Source organism: Protobothrops mucrosquamatus, unplaced genomic scaffold, assembly GCF_001527695.2.
Source record: "Protobothrops mucrosquamatus isolate PMUCROS unplaced genomic scaffold, P.Mucros_1.0 scaffold75, whole genome shotgun sequence".
Classification (NCBI taxonomy): domain Eukaryota; kingdom Metazoa; phylum Chordata; class Lepidosauria; order Squamata; family Viperidae; genus Protobothrops; species Protobothrops mucrosquamatus.
In genome coordinates, this window is record NW_015386452.1 from 591802 (window position 1) to 616574 (window position 24773).

General features: G+C 35.0%; 1 protein-coding gene across 1 annotated transcript in view; it reads right to left on the reverse strand.

Annotated features, from left to right (window-relative positions):
* Positions 1-24773, reverse strand: part of ERBIN (erbb2 interacting protein) — a 52089-nt gene that overhangs the window by 14979 nt on the left and 12337 nt on the right. The window contains exons 8-20 of the mRNA XM_015812207.1: positions 24416-24490; positions 23802-23946; positions 22754-22826; positions 22284-22413; positions 20566-20681; positions 19686-19755; positions 17824-17923; positions 14689-14810; positions 13463-13633; positions 13016-13195; positions 11924-12038; positions 10133-10316; positions 7497-9021 (exon numbers count right to left, since the gene is read on the reverse strand). Coding sequence (XP_015667693.1) covers positions 7497-9021; positions 10133-10316; positions 11924-12038; positions 13016-13195; positions 13463-13633; positions 14689-14810; positions 17824-17923; positions 19686-19755; positions 20566-20681; positions 22284-22413; positions 22754-22826; positions 23802-23946; positions 24416-24490 — 3006 coding nt within the window. The remainder of the gene's footprint in view (positions 1-7496; positions 9022-10132; positions 10317-11923; positions 12039-13015; positions 13196-13462; positions 13634-14688; positions 14811-17823; positions 17924-19685; positions 19756-20565; positions 20682-22283; positions 22414-22753; positions 22827-23801; positions 23947-24415; positions 24491-24773) is intronic.

Consider the following 24773-nt stretch of genomic DNA (forward strand, 5'->3'; position numbering starts at 1 on the left):
GAAAGAATTTGCTAACACGGCAGCTATCGATTGAGGGTAGAAATTGTTCCACAAATTGGAAGAAAGTTGGGAATACATAAGGATTTTATGGAATCTGAAATGGTTTTGATAAATGAGATCACATCAGGTCCTTATCATTGGCAAAAATACAAGAATGGTGATCAGTTTGTGGCACAAATAGCTACCAATATATTTAACAAAAGACACCAAGAAAATAGCTTTAAAGATGGATAGATCATAGTCACCATAAGTTTAAACTTGTTCAATGAATACAAACCTATACAGGAAAAAGCAAAGTCAAACAACCTGGAGAAACTGGTAGTTTAACTGACATTAAAATGTGTTACGAAAGAAAAAGAAAAAAACTAAACAATGTTTTATTTCAACATAAACAAACAAATAAAAAGTGACAAATATACAAATTAAAAGAAAACAAAATCAGGTACTGGGAAATTGGTGAGTAGGAAGAGAAAAACAAGTAAAGGAGCAGTAAAATATTGAGCCAGTCTCATAATACTTTGGACCTCAGTGAAGAAATGTAATAAGAAATACACCATCCAGATAAGGAATCTTGAGAGTAGAATTGTTAAAGTTATAGCTATCATATGACTAATATACAGTTAGTGCAAAAATGGCATAATCCAACCTAGGCAGACACATAGATATAATAGTTTTGCTTTGCAGATTTTCAGAAATGAGATATCCATAAACAAGGGGTTGTTGTTGTTTTTTGCAGAAACCAGAATAATTTCAGCAGGAGATCCGACTGAGCAAAATATTTATGTAAGGGTGTATCTTTTTGATAAATATGAGCCAGTCCAATGGCCATACCTTTGATTAAACTTCATGATATACTGGTAAAAATCAAGATCTTTCAAGTACTGAAATAATTATAGCAAAATGGACAGGTTCATTTTTAAGGCCTGATACCACACAAAATTTGGTATCCAGAACAAGTCTTTGGCACACAGTATATGAATTATAGTTTTAAGTGTTACCATCTGGATGAATGGATGTAAATGTTATTGAACTAAGGCGGGGTGCAGATTTCCATGTTTTCCCCCAGAAGGCAATTTTGGAAATAAAAAGTTTGAATGAGAGACTCAGCAAGAATTTATTATTTCTAGAAAAGTTTTCAGACTTCAATATGCAACATAAGAGTAAAGGGGAAATTTAGTGGAGTTCTGTGAATAACAATGAATGAATGATTGATCGATTGATTGAATGAATGAATCAATGAATAGAATGAATGAATCAATGAATGGAATGAATGGTCTTTCCTTTCCAAAGCATATACCTTGGAAATGTACAGGCTTGGACACCATATTGGAACTCAGAGACTACTTTGACTACAAAGACCTTGCCCATAATGAAATATATTGATTTCATCATAGTTTATCATGAGCTACTATGAAGTCATTTTGCATGGTTATTGCTGTTGCTTCTTATTGGTTACAGTCTTGTTCCCAAAACAAAAACTGTTAAATATATTCAGGTATATTAAGAAGAAGCTTCTCCCATCTCTATAGCCATAAGAAATGTCTTGGCTTCATTTGTTTTTTTACTGGTTGTTGTTTATGAGTTTTATTGAAGTAATATAAATTGCTTGCTTCCTGCTGGGCTCAAAATAGTTTGTGCTAGATTATATTACAATTAATTGTTTTAATTCAATTCTATTATTTCCTAAGACAATTTTGAAAAATATATTTTTTAAAAAAAAAATCCTATTGTCGATCTTCTTGTAGGGTAGGCAATAGCACTCAGCCTGAACTACCATCCTATTTTTGTGGCTTTAAAGTAAAAAAATATATTAAAAAGAACAGGGGTTTGTTTTAATTTCTCCTTATACCCTATGATATAAAACGTAGAAAAGGTTTGAGCATTTTAAGCCAATGGAACACTCAAGACATTTCAAATTTTGTTCCAGGCCCTCAAAACATTCTTAATATGGCCCATATTGTGTCATTTTATTCCATGCATTTTTTTCTTGCTTTCCCTCTCCTAATAGATACTGCTGAGGGAGAAAACTAAAATAGACTACATACTAAAAGTACTTTTGTAAATCAAGTGGAGGTAGGCATAAATTAAATACAATATTGTGCATGAGAGAGAAAAATATCCATCAATCATTTCCCAAGATTCTGTGGAGGGATAGAGGAAAAGAAATATGCTATTGCTATTGCCATTCAAATCTAGAGCAAACAGACTTTCTATCTAAAAAACCTAATGGCAGTCTAAGACAGTCTCATATTCCTAAAATATACTATTAACTGATTGAAATTGGTTAGAATTAGAACATTTTTTTTAAAAGATCCACTTTACACACTGTGTTTCATGTGTTTGTGTATTTTACTAATACTTTGGGCCAGTTATTCTCTCTCTCAATCCAACCTTCTCACAAGGTTGGTGTGGGGAAAACAGAAGACAAGAATATTAGATATACAGTGAGGGGGGCAATTATTTGATCCCCTGCTGATTTTGTACATTTGCCCACTGACAAACAAATGATCACTCTGTAATTTTAATGGTAGGTTTATTTTAACAGTGAGACAGAATAACAACAAAAAAATCCAGAAAAACGCATTTCAAAAAAGTTATAAATTGATTTGCATTTTAATGAGTGAAATAAGTATTTGATCCTTTCACAAAACATGACTTAGTACTTAGTGGCAAAATCCTTGTTGGCAACCACAGAGTTCAGACGTTTCTTGTAGTTGGCCACCAGGTTTGCACACATCTCAGGAGGGATATTGTCTCATTCCTCTTTGCAGATCCTCTCCAAGTCATTAAGGTTTTGAAGCTGACGTTTGGCAGCTCAAACCTTCAGCTCCCTCCACAGATTTTCTATGGGATTAAGGTCTGGAGACTGGCTAGGCCACTCCAGGACCTTAATGTGTTTCTTTTTGAGCCACTCCTTTGTTGCTTTGGCCGTGTGTTTTGGGTCATCCATGACCCATTTTCAATGCTCTGGCTGAGGGAATCAGCCGTCAAATCACCCAAGATTTGACGGTACATGGCCCCATCCATCGTCCCTTTGATGCGGTGAAGTTGTCCTATCCCCTTAGCAGAAAAACACCCCCAAAGCATAATGTTTCCACCTCCATGTTTGACGGTGGGGATGGTGTTCTTAGGGTTATAGGCTGCATTCCTCCTCCTCCAAACGCAGCAAGTTGAGTTGATGCCAAAGAGCTCAATTTTGGTCTCATCTGACTACAACACTTTCACCCAGTTCTCCTCTGAATCATTCAGATGTTCATTGGCAAACTTCAGATGGGCTTGTACATGTGCTTTCTTGAGCAGGGGGACCCTGCGGGTGGCTGCAGGATTTCAGTCCTTCACGGGATAGTGTGTTACCAATTGTTTTCTTGGTGACTATGGTTCCAGCTGCCTTGAGATCATTGTCAAGATCCTTTCGTGTAGTTCTGGGCTGATTCCTCACCATTCTCATGATCACTGAAACTCCACGAGGTGAGATTTTGAATGGAGCCCCAGACCGAGGGAGATTGACAGTTATTTTGTGTTTCTTCCATTTGCGAATAATCGCACCAACTGTAGTCACTTTCGCACCAAGCTGCTTGGTGATAGTCTTGTAGCCCATTCCAGCCTTGTGTAGGTTTACAGTCTTGTCCCTGACATCCTTGGACAGCTCTTTGGTCTTGACCATGGTGGAGAGTTTGGAATCTGATTGTCTTTTATACAGGTAACAAGCTGAGATTAGGAGCACTCTCAGCTTGTTACCTGTATAAAAGACACCTGGGAGCCAGAAATCCTTCTGATTGATAGGGGATCAAATAACTTATTTCACTCATTAAAATGCAAATCAATTTATAATTTATTTGAAATGCACTTTTCTGGATTTTTTGTTGTTATTCTGTCTCTCACTGTTAAAATAAATCTACCATTAAAATTATAGACTGATCATTTCTTTGTCAGTGGGCAAACGTACAAAATCAGCAGGGGATCAAATGCTTTTTCCCCTCACTGTATTTGCCACCTTCAGTTATATTACAGATAATCCTTGGTTAACGTTAGTAACTGGAACCAGAATTTTTGTCACAAAGCAATGCAGTTATAAAACATGACATCATATGACTGCATTGCTTAGCAATGGCAGTCCCAGAACTCTCTGTCGTCATCATTAAGTGAGAATCAATAGGGAGAAAGTTATGAAAACTGAAGGAATCAAAATTCCTTTTAGAAATAACATCAAGAGTCTGGATTAAGATGGTAACTACAAATAGCATCCTTCAAGGATCCTGGCATTCTTCCAGCTTACAATATCAAATACACCAAAGGTTAGAAGTACTTTAACAAGAACGTTAGAAGTGAATACAGAATAAGGGTAAAGATCTTAAAGTCCAAACTCAGTGGAGGAAATACCATCAAAGCAATTAACACTTGGCAATTCCAGTAATTAGATACACAGCTGGAATAGTAGACTGGACTCATATAGAAGTAAAAACTGTAGATGGGAAGACCAGAAAAAATGATGACAAGGAATCATGACCTTTATCCATGCAGTGATGTTGATAGACTCCACTTACCAAGAAAAACAGGTAGGTGTAGAATTTTGCAAGTATACCAGGCAGTTGAAGAAGAAAAAAGGGCACTAGGAGAATATCTGAAGTGCAGTGAAGAAGATATGTTGAAGCTAGTATACGAGGAAGGCTTACTGAGTACTAGAGAGACCAAACTGGCCTAAAGAAAGACCAAATGAAGACTAGAAAAGAGACATGGAAGGTAAAGCATTACAGGGCTAGTACATAAAAAATAGCAGACAAAGCAGATAACAATAAGGTCTGGTAATAGCTAAGAGCAGGAAGTTGAAGAAAGAAACAGAGGACCTAATTACAGCAGCACAAGACCAAGCCTTAAAAACAAATGCATACAAAGCCGAAATTGAGAAGACAGCAATAAACAGCAAGTGTTGCCTTTGCAAAGAAGCTGAAGAAACAGTGGACCATTTAGCTGCTGCAAGAAGACTGCACAGATTGACTACAAACCATGGCATGATCAAATAACAACAGTAATATATTGGAAGTTCTGCAAGAAATGCCATTTGCCTGTAAGAAAGAATTGGTGGGATCACAAAACAGATAAAATCACAGAAAATGAAGAAGTTAAAATGGTCTGGGATTTTAAAATTCAAACGCATAAACACCTGCCACATAACATCCCACACTTAAAAAATATCAATAACAGACAAAACATCTGAATAGTAGATGTTGCAATAGCTGGAGACAACATATATACAAAAAAGAACTGAAGAAAGATCACAATATACAAAGACCTGCAAACAGAAGTAGAATGACAAAAGAAAGCAAATATAGTGCCAGTAGTAATAAGCACCCTGGGTATAATCTCAAAATCTCTGGAGCACCACTTGAACATCAACAGCATTGACAAAATCCTCATCAATCAGTTGCAAAAAGCAGTTTACTTTGAACAGCTTATATCTTGCAACAATACCTTTAATATCATCAAACAACATCTGCCTTGGGAAGGACTTCATAGGTGGATAAAATGCCAAATTCAAACTAAACATATGGCTGACAGTATGCCCCCAACAGTAATATATAAGGTTCATAAACCAGAAACGTCTATCTGCAAATCTACATTTAAAGGAAAATAGTACCTGAAACATCCAACATTATAAATAAATATTGAAGAAAAGCTTTCCTCTACTCCAAGATATAATTGCTGAAGACATACTAAGAGGATGTTGACCCCTACCAGAACAGACCAACATCAATGGATATGAGGCACATAAACCAATCATTTACACACCATAATGTAATTCCATGTATAAATACACACACACAGAAACACTAACTTTGGCAAGGATGACTGATGGCCTTTTTCCTTTTGGTTCCCCTCTGGGTTTTATTTTCTTTGTCATCACTCTTCTGTCTTGGTATATGTATGAATTTGCATGTGTGTGTGTTCGTAAATGTTTTTAAAAAGTGTAAATCACCCCTGAGCTAACTGGTAGTGGTGCATAATAATAAACATGGATAAATTCATCATACATTTGTCAGTGCAAAGGGAAAGTGATTCAGCAAAAGAACAGCCACCGAAGGAATTAAAACTGGTACTTTTTCCCCTTTTTTTCTAGTTTGTAATATTTTATTAGATTATAGAATAAAATACAAAAGCAAATAGTAGGACCCAGTGGGGAGGAAAAAGGGGGGGAAAGTGAGGGGGAGAAGGGAAAAAGAACAGACTTGCTCTGTTGCAGTAGAAGAAAGCATTAACATTGAACCTCAACTTTTTACTTTTCCATAATATTATAAACTAGCCATTTCTATAACAACAAATGAATCTTATCAGTAAAACCCAAAATCCCCCCCTTTTTTTTAGTCATCAAGTTTTTGACACCTTGCTAAGCACTGGTGGTACTCAAGTATTGTCATGTCCTAAAAGTGGTACAATCTGTGAAAAGGTTGAAAAGCCCTGCACTAATAGTCTTCAATGTTATACGAGGCCAAATTAGTCTTATATTTAACCGTTTACCATATCAGCAGTTTTCCTCTAATCCTCTACTACTGTTATATCAGAAAACTAGAAAATACAAGTTCTTGTGATCCACCAACCCCATATTGGGGGGGAGACTGGAAACATATGGAAAGGCAACAAGTGGTACAAAAGAGATCAATACAGAGATCAATATTTGTGTAAGGATAAGTAGAGACTGAGAACAAAAAAAAAACCCCAGCCTGATGAAATTTCTATGTGAACTTTTACAAAGATATATATTAGATTGAATTTATCTCAAGATTCAAGTTACTGTGTTACTAGATAGATATACGTAGACCTTGACATTCAACCATAATTGGGTCTGGAATTATGGTCATAAGTTTTTCCAGTCATTAAGTGGGTTACCATGTGACTGATTTTATGATCTTTTTTGAGACTGCTGCCAGGAATTTTGAATTTAGTTCTTTAAGTAGCCTGGGGAAACTGACTGTAATTTCAAACATCTAATAAGTGACTGGTTGTAAATTGAGGATTACTTGTATATTTCCACTTTCCTAGTACCCCAGAAAAGTTAAATTATTTGAAAAATTACTATCAGCCCTTGGGAAGTAAGTATATATTTGGTATTTATCACTTTCACAAAAATGTATTATCAGCAAAGTAATAACCATGTCACTTTGGTAGGATATTATATTATCTCGGTATTTCAAACATGCTGCTGAAGATGGTTACAGTTTCATCTGCTTAGATGTGATTAATGTTAAACTTTATGGTAATAATTTTCTTGATGATTTTAGAGTTCTTCCTTCTATACAAATCATACTATGTATTATAATAAAACATCTAGCCGACTATTCCTAAAGCTAATTTACCTATTTTATGAACATGAGTTTATTACTAAACAAATTTTTTAAATTTTAAACTATAATATCACAACCATACATTCTTTAAAATGGCAGACTTTTACCAGCTTAATAAAAAAGAGACTGCTGGGTTCAAGAAGAAGTAAAATTGTTTACCTTTTCTAACTTTTTGGCCTCTATGTGCCGTAGTACTTGTTCCCTCCAGTCATGAGGAACTTTATTTTTTCCAGTAGGATCCATCAGAGAGTATTCAGAATTAACTCTTGGATTTGTTCTTTTAGACGGACTAGTCCTTGAGTAATTGAAGTCACTGACTGACATAGTTCTCTCTGGTATATCATTTGCTGAAGGACGGGCACTCTGAGGTCGGGTTACATTTGGTCCATCAATGCTATGTGTTCTTGCAGAAAGAGGTCTCTGTTGCCCTGACAATTTGGGTGGGACTCTTCCCACTGAATGCAAATCCCTATACGTTAAATAATCCCCCTCAGAAACCAGAGGACGGCGTGAAGATCCAGAATCAACATTAACTGAAGCAGCAGAAGACGCACTACTCTGTCGCTGAAGAGTATTTCGGGTTGCACTAGAAGGATGCCTGTCATTTGGTGAAACAGCCCACATTTCCATATGTCTACCACCCATCCTTTGATGCATATTGTAGGCAGCACTAGCTCTAACATTATTATGGTTAGAGAAATTCATATTGGCTGAATGTTTTGCAGAAGTACAGCTCTCTGTACTGTCCAGCCTTGGTAAGCGCTGAGAGGACAAACAACTTTGTTCGGCTATAGGATTTTGTTTTTGGAGCCACAAAGACTCTTTGGGTACAATATTGCTGCTATATTGTATATTATATTGGGGGGTAGCGAATGGTTGTGGAGAATTCGGTCCTTGCCCTTTAACTGTATTGGTATCTTCAGGATTATGATTGAAATCAAATTTAATTGCTGTTTTTGTAGATACTAAATCAGAGGATGATGAACATCCAGGAAACACTTGTAATGGCTGATCATATAGGAGAGTAGCTGACTTACTCCGGACTATATTTTTTCCATCTGCAGCCATACCTGCTGATTTTATTGCAGGATTGGCGTGCTGGGATCCACTGTCATTTATAATATCATAGACTTTTAGAGCACCTGTCTCCATGTTAGTTATGCTATGGGATTTCACCACTGGCCCACTCCTCTGTGGAGACAAGTCTTCAGTACTTTTTGAAAGACACAATTCTGAAGAAGAATCGGTATCAATGGTGGCACTTCTCTTTAGCTCTGACTTTCCTGCAGAGTGTGGCATGTCTTCAGAATGTCCATTGATACTATTTACTGGACATACATTTGAATATTTATTTTCATTTTCCAACTGTTCAATTTCTTCTTTCATATGGTCATTTATCAAGTCCTTAATTGACATTTCTGTTGATTTTATTTGATTCACTACATTAGATTGTAGTCCCTCTTCAGCTAATTTGCAAATATTCCTGTTGATCTGATGCAAGTTATGAGACTCATCAGTGGCATTGTTTAGTTCAACACCTTTCTCTAGTAAGGCTAATTTCTTCTCAATATTTAAACTGAATTCAGATAGATTTGTGATTTTATCTTGAGAGTTCAATTTTTCTTCTATCAGAACATTTACTTCTCCATTTTGTAAAAGACTGTTAGAATTTTCATCTTCTTCCCTGTAAAATAAAGCAATCATAAATATAAGAGCAATTTTATAAAATGACCACATTTGATAAATGCATTTTAAAAGAAAGTAGCATTAAGCCAGATTAGATAATTGTGTAGAGACAAAAGAAATGGACTCAAGATCGATTTCAATAGATTTTACTTAAGTTTGCTTTCAATTTCACATAGTAATCATACCAATATAGTAAACTATTGTAAATACTGTATAATCAAAACGTTGATTAAATATCAATTTAAAATACTGTTCAAGAATTTATTTTAAATCATCTGATTATTCATTTTTATTAAAATAAAACTAAAAAAATAAAATACTGAAACAAGGAGACATTGTAGAAAAAAACTTATTTTTTGACCACAAGGCAAACAGAGGGAGCAATAAGTGGGGGGGGGGGAAGCAATGAAGAGGTATCAGACAACCAAGGCAAGGGGGATCTTTTCAGTATTTTCTAACAAATAAACGAACAATGTGATACACCAGGAAATTGTGAATTGTATGATGAAGGGGCAGTCTGAAGCTTTACACAAACAGAAACATTGTCAAGGACTATCTCTTTATTCTGAATGAATTTAAGTCTTCAAAACAAGATAGTGGAATCAGTTAATGGCCTAGCTGAACCCTTCTTTGAGCAATCCTGGAGAACTGGTGACATACCAGGTATCTGGAGGATAGGAAATGTTGCCCTGTCTTCAAAAACAGGCAAAGGAATATCCAGAAACTCAATCTGACTGACATTAATATTTCAGAAATTTATAGAGTTAATTCTTATAACATCTTGAAAACTATGTAATGTACAGATTTGTCAAGAACAAAACTGCCAAATTAACCTTACTGCATTTCTTTGATTGGGTTACTTTGTTAATGAATTGAAGGAATGAGGTAGCCATAATATATGTTGACTTTAGCAAACCATACAAGTACCTCACGATATTCTGATTAACAAGCTAATTAAGTATACTAGATACCATGACAATTATGAAGAGGTAGAGAGAATTCTTATTAAATTTGCAGATGATACAAAATTGCAGAGGATAGAAAAATGGAAAAAGAAACATTTTATCATTATTTTAAAGTCTTATGACATACTATAATATTTCTCAAACCTGATTTTGGTATTGACAGTCATGGTAATTTCTCTGTCTGGAGAACACAATGATGCTTCTTGGCTACTGTCAGTATTTAGAGATTCTGAATCTGACATTCGGGAAGGAGAGGAACAATTGCTATTATTCTGATTGCTGTTATGGGTTGGATCATCAGATGAAGAATCTACTGCTTTACTGTCATCTGAAAACAATTTAATTTAATTTAGCATATTCATATTATTAACTCATGCAAATGTATATCTATAGTACACATTCACTTTACATGTGACTTTTCATAGCCGGTAAATATCAGGGCCTTTGTGATTCATCTGAAGGAACAACTTCCTGGAATTGAGTGAGACTTCTCCAAATCTGCAGATTGAAGCACCATGTCCTCTCAAAGGAATGTCCACCAGGGTACCAGTAAACTGGCAGAAAAGTCACAATAACCTGGTAGTTTGGGGAATAATTTAAGAAAAACACTTCTATTTTTTTTGAAGAACATCTCTGAATGGCTGATACAACTCTACTAAATGTGCTTAACTACCTAAATGATTTTAAGTTTGAATAGGCTGAAGAAACAGCATTTCTCTACTGGAATTAGGCTAAAGATACTCCTTCCTCCCAAATGGTTCTATAATATTCTGATTTCATAGTAAGTCATATTTAATGGCTCCGTGTAGTTCTCATTTCTAATAATATTCATCTTTGTTTTGTAATTTGCATGACTTTTCCTGGAACATTCAGCTTTATGCAAAAGTATTCAATTTCACTTGAAATAGAGGAAGTGATTGACTTACAACAATTCATTTAGTGACTGTTAAAAGTTACAACAGCACTGAAAAAAGTGACTTATGATCTTTTTTCACACAACTGTTGTAGCATCTCCATGGTCATATGATCAAAATTCAGATGCTTGGCTTAACAACCATGTGACTAAACTGCAATGATTCACTTAACAAGTATGGCAAGAAAGGTTGCAAAATGGGGCAAAACTCACTTAGCAAATGTCTCACTTAGCATCATAAATTTGGGGCTCAATTGTAGTTATAACTCTAGGACTATCTGTATTCAGCTTGGGGCGGAATATATTTAAAATATGTGAAATCCTGAGGCAGCAGTTTGTTAAATAAAAATATTTGACCATTTCTTAACAGTGAAAATATCTGACAAATTCTGTGTTCAAATCCTACAAAAGAGCAAATGCACTGAAGAACACTTTTTTAAAAATTAGAAATTTAAAGCATACAAATAACAAAATAACAAAATTATAGTGATTACAAACACAAAATTAGTAAAACTTTATTATGCTAATCTAACTATATTTGTACTAATTACTTATATTAAAAAAACCCAAAAATTAAGATAATACAATACTGAATAACCAATAAAGCAAAAAAGCAGGAAATAAACAAAACATAGGTAATAATCAGCATATCAAACAAACTAGGCTGTAAATTATAATAAATAGTTGCAGATTGTCTTATTTAGTTTAATACAACATTGAAGACATGGAAGACAACAAGTTATAATAAACCCAAACAATAAGCACTGAAGTAAGGTAGAATACTGGCAACAGTGACAAAATCAAATTTAAGCGCACCGATCTGCCTTTACTTTGCACTGGGATCTCTTTTGTTTCCTAATAGCTGCAATCCAGGCACAAACGACTGAAGGAGTGTAAGTAAAAAAATATATGAATATAAATTTATTTTTATGCTACTTTTCATGCAAAACTCTATTTGTAACTTTTAGTCATCTCAGAGAAACAGATCTTTTTAAAGCATTTATCACTGAATAAATGCCTACCTTTTTTGCTATTGCCAAGTGCTACTACTTTTGGTTGGTTAATGGAAGTTTCTATGAGAGGTGGTCTCATTTCTGCTACTTTCATTTCTTCATCAGAAGATAGTTCTTCTGATTCCTGTAAAAAAAAGATGAACATCAGGCTTGTCAACATAATTATAATCTATTTAAAAAGCCTTTTATATTAATACAAAGACCTTAAAGCAGCAAGCGGTCTCCAGCCTTTTTTGGCACCAGAGACAGGTTTTGTGGAAGGCAATTTGTTTCAAGGACCAGAGGGGATGTTTTTGGTTTTGCTTGCTTACCCACTGCTCATCCCAGCTGTTCAATCTGATTCTTAACAGGCCATGGACCGGTACCAGTCCATGATGGCCTGGGCGTTGGGGACCCCTGCCTTAAAAGATTTGTCACAAAAGCTGCGCCTTAAGAGGCATATAGCTGTATTTGGAAAGCTGGTCTTCAGAAGACTTTGCCATCAAAGACTGCAAGAATGTTATCTCAAAGTTCAGTGGGTGTTTTAATTTAAGATAGTAAAATATGGAATGCACTGAAAAATGTATTTTCCATACTAAATACTAGTAGTAATAGTATATAGCATATTTGTGCTAATCTAACCTGAGGCTATATAAATGAAACATTTATTATACCTGACTTCTTTTAACCATGCTGACTGAATTTTTTCTAATCTAAATTCTCATATAAAGCTAGGACAGTAAAAATAACAGCAATAGGAGAATCACATTTTATTTGCACAGACATAATAAAAATATATTTTTGAAATTTGTTACACAATTAGGTAAATTATTATTCACATTTATTAAAATTTACCATTCAGTAAAAAGTTTGATGTTGGTAACTAATAGATCATTCCTGTGCATGACTACTCAAATGCATGGTCTGGTTTGGGAGACATGTATAGGATTAGTCTATTTTTATTTTTAGGATGCATGTATACGATTACTGTATGAAATATGCGTGGGAGTTTAGAGTTTTAGATTTATAAAAAAATATTTAAAATTATATTATACTCCTTATGTTTTATCCAAATTTAATACCACAATGATAGAGAATAGAGCATAGAAATATATAAAATACCTCCAGAGTATCTTCATGGTTAACAATTGGCTTCACATTTTCTGTGACTTTAACTTGATTGTTCACCTGTGAGTTTCTGATACTGTTCTCATCATCTGATTCATTAAGTTTCTGCACACAGTTTCCCATAATATTCTGCTCGTTTTCCATTTTGTTTTTCACTGGAGTAATTTCTGAAGTCTAAATAATTAACCAAAATTAATTATTTTATTATTTAATTATCGCTGACCAAAACTGCAAAATACATAATGTAGTTTTAATATATTTATCTTGGATGAACAACTTGTAAAATGTACAGAATGTTGTTTATAAGTTTTTTTAAATTATCTTCACAATAACTATAATTAAAATAAAAATTATACAGTTCAAATATTAGTAGCTCTTAAAAATTATTAATGAACGTGTGGTGAAAAGTTAGACAATTTCAAGCATAACACTGAATCTAACCTTTACTCCTATATCCTTTACTGCAACTTGCTGGCTTTCTTGCTTTGCTTCTTTATTAGTTTCAACTGTGTTTTCTTCATCTTTTAATCTGTGTACTATTGTTTGAACAGTTTTGACCATATTCTTCAGTTCATCAGGGTATGGTGTTGGGTACCTCTTCAAATTACCCTCCTATATAAAATAAATCAATTTTAAAATTAACCAATTATAAATTGCAGCAAAGAATGTTCCATATTTTGATCAATACAGTAAGTGCAGGATACTCCTCAATTTACTATTGCAAAGGATACAGAATTTTGGCTTAACAGGGCAGCTGTTAAGTGGGTCACCATGTGACCCAACTCTATTTTATAACCATTTTTACAGCAATCATTAAGCAAATTGCCAGACATTAAGCAAACCACGTATTTCATAAGTGAATCCAGCATATCCAATGGAATTTTTTTGCTGTTTTCTGTCAGAAATGTCACAAATTGCAGTCATGTAACTACAGGATGCTGCAACCAGTCATAAATGTGAACCAGCTGCCAAGCACCCAAAATGCGAAGTGTGTGTGTGGGGGGATGCATTTTATGACAGTCAAAAGTGCTTTACAGGCTGTAAAGGATGTAAAACACCATTTCTGGGGCTGACATAACTTCAAATGGTCATTAAGTGAGGGCTATCTATAATAACACTCACACCTTGGTCACTTTCCATCTGGACTGCTACAATGTGCTATACATGGGGCTGCCTTTGAAGACTATTCGGAAGTGTTGGCCACCACCCCTCAGTTTGCTCATGTTAACATGCCTGATATGCAAGCTGCACTGGCTCAGTTTTCTTGCAGATACAATGTAAGGTGCTGATTATCACCTTTAAAGCTCTACAAGACACCAGAGCAGGTTATTTGTAGGACCACCTGAGATTATCTGCCCATTCCATCAGATCAAATGAGACAGCCGTGGTGGTGCAGTGCTTAGAATACAGTACTGCGGGCTAACTCACTGCTCACTCCAGGAGTTTGATTCCGAGCTGCTCAAGGTTTGGATCCAGATGTTTGGGGGCAATAGGCTGACTCTGTAAATTGCTTAGAGAGGGCTGTAAAGCACTGTGAAGCGGTATATAAGTCTAGTGCTATTGCTATAGATTATCCACCTCAGCAAAATATTACATCCAAAGCAGCTTGTTTTTTATCTATAAAGGATGAACTGAAGACAGGATAACAAAATAAAGCAAATACATACTCTAGGCGGTGCCTCTCTTTCATCTTTATCTTCATCACATTCAAAAGCCACCTGAGCACGCTGTTTCCTTTGCTCCTCCCACAGTGAAGGATTGAAGCTCTCGTTATCAGATATGAACATAACTGAATAAAAGTGTAAAGGTAAGTTAGAGCAAATAAAGTAATTCACACAACAGGTAGCATTTCTTAATAACCTTAACAAAACAGACTGAATACAATATAAACAGCTAACTCAAGCTCAAATTGGAAATGAAGTTTCCATTTCCACTGCTACCTGGCAACAGAGGTACTTAAGATGTGATAATTCAAGATGATCACTTAATCTTGTTTAAATAAAACAAAATCTTTATAGAGTCAGTCCTCAACTAATGACATTATTTGGTGATCATTCAAAGTTACACCAGAACCTTCCCCAGCCAAAAGGTACTTACAACCCAGTTCTTCTCCCCCCCCCGAATCATGTGACTGCATTCTGGGCGCCTGGTAGCTTGCCTACATTTATGGCTGTTTACAGCATCCTGCGAAAAATGGCATTTACTTTTGGTTTTCACCAATATGCCCGACAGTGAATAATGATTTTCTTAAGGACCCTAGTGGTCATTTAACAACTACAGCAGTCACTTTATGGTGTTTGCTTAACAACCGTCACAACCAAGATCATAAAATCGCGTCAGTCATGTGAGGACCCGCTTTATGACTGCCATGACTTATGACATAATTGGCAGGCTCCATTATCATCATAAGTCAAGGACTACTTTTACTAATTGCTCTGAGTATCACAATTTCAGTATTCTCTACAACTGAAAGACTGCTGCAGAAACAACCACTTGTTTTTTCAAATTTGTTAATTTATATTTTGAACCAGATATTGCAGTCAGACTGTCCTAGGGGCTTCAATTATCTATGTTTATAAATAGTAATGAGAGAAATTATGCACAATGAATCTATTCATCTCGTCATCCCAATTATAAACACTTTATAAAGCATGAAGTAATTTATAAAATAGATAATGTGGTTCCATTCCTAATGGATTCCAGAAGGCAAAACTTCAGACAGCTCCCAATCACTTCATGAGGGCTTCTTCTATATGCAGTTTAACTTGTACCTTGTTTTTTTTTTCTTTTATATGAGACAGTAGATGTCGGCTACTAATTTTAATCTGAGCCATATCTTCCAACTTATTCTTTACTCAATGCATGACTATGGCCAGAACATAGACACAAAAGACATTTATTTATAAGTGCTGTACAGTTACAGTGTAATGTGCCTATAAACAGCAGTTGTTTAGATCAGGGCTTTTCAACCTTTTCAGACTGTACCACTTTTAGGACATGACAATACTTGAGTACCACCAGTGCTTAGCAAGATGTCAAAAACTTGATGACTAAAAAAAGGGGGGGGGGATTTTGGGTTTTACTGATTAGATTCATTTGTTGTTATAGAAATGGCTAGTTTATAATATTATGGAAAAGTAAAAAGTTGAGGTTCAATGTTAATGCTTCCTTCTACTACGACAGAGGAAGTCTGTTCTTTTTCCCTTCTTCCCCTCACTTTTCCCCCCTTTTTCCTCCCCACTGGGTCCTACTATTTGCTTTCGTATTTTTGTATTTTATTCTATAATCTAATAAAATATTATAAACTATAGAAAAAAGGAAAAAATTACCAGTTTTAATTCCTTCGGTGGTTGTTCCCTTGCTGATACACTTTCCCTTTGCACTGACAAATGTACGATGAATTTATCCATGTTTATTATTATGCACCACTACCAGCTAGCTCAGGGGTCTTCAAACTTGGCACTTTTAAGACTTGTGGACTTCAACTCCCAGAATTCCTCAGCCATCATGGCTTGTTAAGGAATTCTGGGAGTTGAAGTCCACAGGTCTTAAAGTTCCTAAATTTGTAGACCCCTGAGCTAGCTGGTCGGCCCTCTCTCCCTTCTGAGCTCTTTCCACAGTGTAGTAAAAATGCATCCCCCCACATCCCTTCCTTGTACCCTTAAAGACACAGGAATCAAGTGCAAAGCAAGAAAGGCTCACAAAATAAAGAAACACATAAACTCCGGGTGTCACAATGTTGCAACTTGAGACTGAAAGGTTCTGGCAATTGCAAAAAGCTTTAGCCTTAAATTAAGCCTGTTTACCTTTAAAGAAAATTTTCTAAAAGCCATAGGCAGATTCAAGATAAGGGGGTAAAACTAATTACATTTGTTTAAAGGGATTAAACCTACGGAAGTCAACACTTTGGACTCATTGCTAGCCTAAAATACAGACTAAAATATTTCAATAACCAAAACACACAAACCAAGCCTCTGAATTACCAAACGCTGTAAAAACTGTACAAAAATCCTTATGGTAACCCAATCAAGCTGCCAGCTGATCCAGAACTAAATAAACCCACCTCCTTTCCTACATGCTCGTCTGACGTCTTTTCATTTCATCAGCGCTGATTGCATTCTCCTGGCTGGAGAAAACAAACCAGGGGACCTTTTCTTCCAGCAACAACTGCTACTTCTTCCCTGTCCCCGTTTCCTCCCTGCCTGCTGAGCTCTACTTCTCTTTCCCCTTTCCCGCCCAAACCATCTCCCTTTTATAGCCTCTCCTCTCCTCCCCCCCCCTTTTCTTCAGTTCACCTCCAGCTCCGCACTGCTTCTGGAAGTGCCAACCAGCTGGAGCCAATCAGCTGGAGCCCTGCCGGCTCCTGGGTCTTCTGCCGAGCCCAGACAGTCCTGCAGCTGCAGCTGCCTCTCCCTCAGGCTTGGGTCGCTTCGGCTCATTCCCCTCCCCCACTACACTTCTCTAGGACGGTCGATTATCACCTGCCACGTGGCAAAGTACCACAGGTGGTACGTGTACCACTGGTTGCAAAGCCCTGGTTTAGGTGCTGCGTCACAAGTTTATAATTTGCCAAACCCCAAAAATCTTTCAGAATCCTAATGGTCATCATATCACTATTAACACATCCATACTGGTGAGAGCTACAGAATTTAAATATTGTTAATACTTGTTTCTCCAATGAGACATGTTTAAGACTTTTGCAGGTGTTTTGAATTTCTAAGGTCAGGCAAACTAATCCACACTAAGCATTTTTTAAATTCCAAGTAGCAATTTATAAAATAATCAATAAATATAATTCTTACCATCTTCAGATCTTGGTTGTTGTGGGAACATATAATTAGTAACAACTGTTTCCTGTGTTTCTGGATCAACTTCTTTTTGAAGTGGAATGAGAGGTTTAGACTGTAAATGAAAGGAAGGAAGGAACAATTATGAATGCATTTATAAATTATGCAAGTTAAACTACTATAATTCATTTTGCTTTTCATCTAATTATTGATATACTTTGCTGTAAAACATTAAAATATGGTTCTTTGAGACCAGTTCAAAATCTGCTCTGGATTATTAAAGGACTCTCATCTACAGATCTCCAAGGGGCAGAAATCTGCTAGCATAAGAGAAAGCAACAAGGTCTACTTGTGCCTGACTCCACAGAAACCTATCTCATCTCTGAAGGTATAGTGATAAAAGATAGAACTATATGCAGCTCCCAAACTTAATTTATTATATTTGCTCTGTCATTTTGTTGTTGTTGTTATTTTGGTCACCACGATGTAAAAAAGATGTTGAGACTCTAGAAAGAGTACAGAGAAGAGCAACAAAGATGATTAGGGGACTGGAGGCTAAAACATATAAAGAACAGTTGCTGGGATTGGGTATGTCTAGTTTAATGAAGAGAAGGACGAGGGGGGACATGATAGCAGTGTTCCAATATCTCAGGGGTTGCCAAAAAGAAGAGGGAGTCAAGCTATTCTCCAGAGCACCTGAAGGTAGGACAAGAAGCAATGGATGGAAACTAATCAAAGAGAGGAGCAACCTAGAACTAAGGAGAAATTTCCTGACAGTTAGAACAATTAATCAGTGGAACAATCTGCCTCCAGAAGTTGTGTTGAAATAAATTATACACCACACACACATAAGATTCAGTCTCTTTCTCTCTCTCTCTCTCTCTCACACACACACACATATTCACACACACACACACACACATATATACACATAAACACACTAATTTGAATTGGCCACCAGCAAAATTAGCAAGAGCAGCCTATAATCCTGCATATTTTGTAAGCAGCCCAGAGACACATACGTGTGAGTTGGATAACTGTATAAATTTGATAAATAAGTAAAAAAATATTCATCTTTAATTATGGATCACAATGGATATATAATGTGAGGTGGGTCACATTATACAGAAGGTGGATCATTAGAGAGAGCTTATTTACAAAATCATTTATGCTTGTAAAAAAAATAGTAAAAATCATGAAGTAGAATATTAAATATGTTATTTGTTCAATCTATGAGGAAACAAGTACAGTTCAGGTATTCATTCTGCATATGAAAATACCGAAGAACTCAATTTCCAGCAATTAGACAAGCATATGTTTTACTGTGTAAGTAAAACTGCCTTTTATATTTGTATTTACTAAAACATTTTCCTTCCTTCTTTCCTTCCTCCCTCCCTCTCTTCCTTCCTTCCTTCTGTCCAGAGAGAGGGAAGGAGTGAGGGAAGAAGGAAGGAAGGAAGGAAGGAAGGAAAGAAGGAAAGAAGGAAAGAAGGAAAGAAGGAAAGAAGGCTTGTTATAGAAATATAATAAACGTTATCTAATTCACTGTATTTTCAACTGCACTTTTATAGACAAGGAAGGGAAGATATTTGTTAAGAAACTGAGTTATAACTGCTCTGAAGAGTTTTTTGTGTATCTAAAATCCTCTTTTTCTTCATTCAATAGCTTCTGGGCAGAGTAATAATAAAATATTTTCTTCACCAGAAACACAGCAACATATTCAATACAATACTTCATGATTAAAATATCAAATGTACAACCCAATATTATGAAGTAATTTCACAATGTCTTTATTTTCAGTTCAAGAGCTATGTTTAAAGCATACTGTTTCAAAGGAAACTATAAATACTAAATTATAAAATATAAATACCATTTACCTGATTATCTGATAACCACAAAGCAGTCAAATGTTGCAATTGTAAAATGCTATAAGGCAAATGCTTCAATCTGTGAATAAAAGTCAAGATGATTGTTTAGCTAATCAGCAAATCAAAAACAGTAATAATTATTTATTAGTAACACACAGCAATAAAATGGTCATTTTTTCCACATTCTTATCCATTTTAATTGTGTATTTTTCTCTAATTATTATTGGGCTTACAAGTTATTCTTGTGGTAAGTTCAGCCCTGTAAGTAGTTAAAGTTTTACACAGTTAGACGGTGACTAAGTTCTGAAACAGAGCTCAAGTAACACAGTGGTCATAGGGATAGGCATTTGCACACTGCTCTGGAACATTAAATAATATAAATGAATTAAAAACAGAGGCAAAAAGAAGAGAATCCATCCTAATATGTTCAATTTGTCTCTTGGGCTTCCTGGTGTGAAATACTTCCCCTTATCTTGCCAACACAACTGCAACCTCTTCAATCTCAAACATATCTGGAATCAAAGCACGTCTCTCTATGGTTTATTTGGTTTGCATCCTATGCAAACAACTATTCTCTTTTCTCAGTGCCCATTCTTGTCTAAATTCTTAAGTCACATTTTCTAACACTTCCTATACAAACCCTTTCCCACGAAAAGAAACTATAAAATAATAAATCAAAATATTTTTATTAGAGTATGCCTTATATAAAGAAAATATATTACATGCTCATTTCACCTTCATCCAAAGAAATTGATTAATTCCCCATTTGGATATCCCATAATTTTATGCTTATAATAATCCTAGGTGAGAAACAGTGATTGGATTAAATCCACCCAAAGCTTCATTATGAATAATAGAATGTTCATGCAAAATAATTCAAGTTACAAACCTATTATCGCTTAAATTTATAACTTTTAATTTCTGCATATCACCCATTTCCTCTGGAAGAACCTCCAGTTTATTAGAATGAAGAAACAAAACAGTTACATATTTCCAGTTTCCAATCTGAAAAAATAAACATAATTATGCAGTAATTGAGATTATTTTATAAATAATAAATGCATATACTGTTATTTTTCTGTTGAATATAAAAATATACTTCAATGTGACAATTTTGAATTATCAAAATTGACAACACAGCTAAAAAAGACAGCTTTTTTTCTGATCATATTTAAACTTTCTACTTTGCAGAGAATATATTTCAAATTGAGATTACATGTATTTTTTCTATCTAATGTATAGGAAGGCAATCTGCAGCCTCTGTAACCCTCCTGAACACCTCTTCTGCATAACATGAAAATCCAGTTGATACTATCAAATTAAGATAAGCCAATAAAATCAGGCTAAGATACTTTAGCAGTTGCATTCTTTATGGCCAACTCTCTAAGTTTAAATACCAGAGCATCTAGCAATGAAGGAAAAGAAAGCCTTTGCACAACTGCCTCTGGTATGAAATTAGATGTTGTTTTCTGAGTTGGGAGGACCTTCAGACAATTATTCGTGCTATAATCACCTAACAACTCAACAACGGCAATGCATTCTGCACGGGGTTGTCCTTGAAGATCACTGGGAAGATTTAACTGGTACAGAATGCAGCAGTATGGGCATGCCTTGTATCCTTCTGCGTGCAATTCAAGATGCTTATTGTATCCTTCTGCGTGCAATTCAAGATGCTTATTGTTATCTCTAAAGCCCTACATGGTTTGTAGAAAGAGAGATCAGCAAAACATACTCTATTCCAGTGATGGCAAACCTTTTAGAGACCGAGTGCCCAAACTGCAACCCAAAACCCACTTATGCATCCTCGGGTGCCGGGTGGGTGCGGCCCATTGGGTGGGCACGGCTGCGGTGGTAATGGCAGACTGGGTGGGACTAAAAAGTTCAATCAATCAATTCCAACTTTGCAAGATCTTTTTTTTCCCCATGAGAAGTTGAAATTGACTGATTGATTGAACCTTTTTTTTTTTTTTTTTGCACAGGGCGGCGGAGGCCTAAAGCGAAAAGCTTTTATAAAACCCAGCTGAAGGCCTAGGACTGGGGCAACGGCGCAAGTGCCCACAGAGAAGGCTCTGAGTGCCACCTCTGGCACCCGTGCCATAGGTTCGCCACCACTGCTCTATTCTCTTTAAGTCTTTCCATTTACTGTGCATTCTAATAACAGAAAAAGCATACTTAATGCATCGTCAAAAAAAGTGTAGAGGGTTTAGAGAAAGTACTTCATGATCATGAAAACTGGGTCCTTAACTTAAAAACATCAAATTTTGTCACATCCAGGACTATGTGGTAAAATGTTTTTAACAAGTATTTCCTCCCCGCCCCCCCTTTCTCATTACAAAATAGTTACTCTCCCAAGCATTTCTCATTTTTATTTATAGATTTATATCCTATTGTTTGAGCTGACTTGTGCCATAATGATTAATTTGGCAGATGAGTACCCTCTGTACTTGAGCATTTTTATACCATTTTACCCAGAATCAAGAGTTCCAAAGTTAGTTTCTAATTGATTTCAAAAAAGTTGAAGCCACACTCTACTAGTTTTTTTAAAAAATATCTCAATAAATCTAAGCCTATAAAGAGAAACAACTGGATTCATGAATAAAAGCATACCTCTGGTGGCAATTGTGTTAAAAAATTATGATCTGCAGCAAAAGTCCTTATATTAGAGAGCTGCCCAACAGATGAAGGCAAAGTTTCAATTTCATTGAAGCTGCAGTCCAGTTCTTCAATTGAAGTTAACCTAAATCAAGTTGAATAAATAAAATCAGAGTTGGCTCATTTTATTTGCTAGTAGAATATAAAGTCAAGTATGGAAAATATAAACAATACATATTGAAACTTGAATCGCTACTGATTTGGACAAAGATCAATATCTCAAATCCCTATAGACCTCGAAAATAATCTGAATCTACTGGATATGCAGGATTATAAACTTCAAAATGATTACAAATACAAATACGGGTATGCTAATAGATTTAAGTAGGCATTAAGTAACACTATTCTATTTAACAAGTATTCATTGAAGAACCATTAAAAATGACATATAACATGTTCTTTGTTAAAGATGTAGAAATACCTACCCTCCTATGGAATCTGGCAAATACATTAACTGATTTTCATCAATTTTAAGAACTGTTAATTTCTTTAGACAACCTGTTATAAAAGAAATATTAAAATGGTAGTCATACAGGATTCATATGACATAATCTATATCACTATAGAGGAAGCATGCAATAGCAATCTCTCAAAGTATCTTCCTTTTTTATGTGCAACTATTTCATTGTATCCTATGCAAGCCTAAGCAGCAAGATTATTCTAGTCCTAGATCAATTGCAACCAAAATCAAAACAAATTTTATCACAGAAGAAAAGGTACTTCTTTTAATTTATTGTTATTTATTATTAAAGGACATCCACAGATACTATCAATTGAGGAAAAGAGGAAACAATTTATTTGCAAGTGTCCTTATGGCTACTAGAGAGCAATATCTAAAACCATAAATACTTAATAATTGACAGACCTAATACTTTGCCAGCTCTCTGATCAAAAACTAAGCTGGATTGGGATGATGAGAATTCTAGAGTAATAAATCTGACAAGCGCTATATTTTACAACATGCTAACTAACACAAATTAATTTGGAAAGATTAATCCACCTACTCCATTATATTAGATTTGTTAAACCACTGTCATTGTTTCCATTGATGAGTGAATTTTAAGTTAACTTCAATATAAAATTGTTCTTTAAAAGAAAGAAAAAAGACAAGGTATGTTTTTTGTTTATGTGCTACAAAAGTACATTTATGTTTAAATAAAGAATGTCAAAATGTTATAACATTTTTATTATATACTAGCTGTACCCGGCCACGTGTTGCTGTGGCTCAGTTTGGTAAAAGCATGTGTTGCTTTTATGTCCAACAGATGGCGCTGTTTTTCAAAAAAGCATGTTTTTACCTGTCACAGGTATGACATCTATATAATATAGGTATATAAAAACAAGCGCGTATTTGAATGCAACATTGTGTCAAAATTTCAAAGCAATCGGTGAAGAACTTTCGGAGATTTAAGATTTTAAACAAACAAACATTTACATTTTTATTTATATAGATTTATGACTAACAATACAAACCAATGGACTCTGGCAGCTGCTGAAGTGAATTACTAGATAATAGCAGATCTTGTAAACTTTCACATCCTGAAACACCTTCTTCAAGAGTTTCAATATTGTTTTTGGAAATATCCAAGTAGGTCAAGTGCTTCAAGCTGCCCATAAACTGAAAATACAGAGGCACTAGTAAAATATAATGCTTATGAATTAAAACATGAATATACCTTACTCAACAGATAATGCAAATTAATTTTAATGCAATTTTATTTGCTATGACATATCATTTTATGCTCTGTTACAAACTAGGATCTAAAATTATCTAGCTGAAGATATTTCATTGTGGGATTCTACTAAAATTTTAAACCAATTCCCTTTCTATGAATTCAAGAAAAGTGATATGCTATGTGACACAGAAAAATTAGTCCTTGTCATGTTCAGAATTTTATCCCAAAGGTATATTTGTTCAGTGTTTTGCTAAATGTAAACTTTTTTCATTAATCTCTTTCAAGAAAGGTGATCAACATTAATATTTGTAACAAAATACAATTGTTCACTTAGGCATTAAGCATACTACTGAATTGTCATAGTAATTGTAATATAAATATAAAATATAACAATAAATAAATATACATTACCCCTGGAACAAGTGTTAGTTTGTTATCATCCATCCAAAATTCTTTTAACCCACTTAATTGTTCAAGTACTTCAGGCTGATAGAAATTTAAAAAAAAAACACCACACACTATGATATATTTCTACAATGGAATATTTAATAGAAATACAATATTAAGAGAAAAATATTGAGAATTTTGCTGATTTGTTTCATGTATTTATACACAGATGTTTTACTCTCTGTTCAAAATCTGTATTTTTTTCAACTAATATGTTTATTAAATTACATAAAACTAGAATTGTCAGTTCAATGCATACTTTCAATGTGTCACCAAAACACCACACTAAGAGCAAATAAAATTTGGAAAAAAGCAGTCAGCT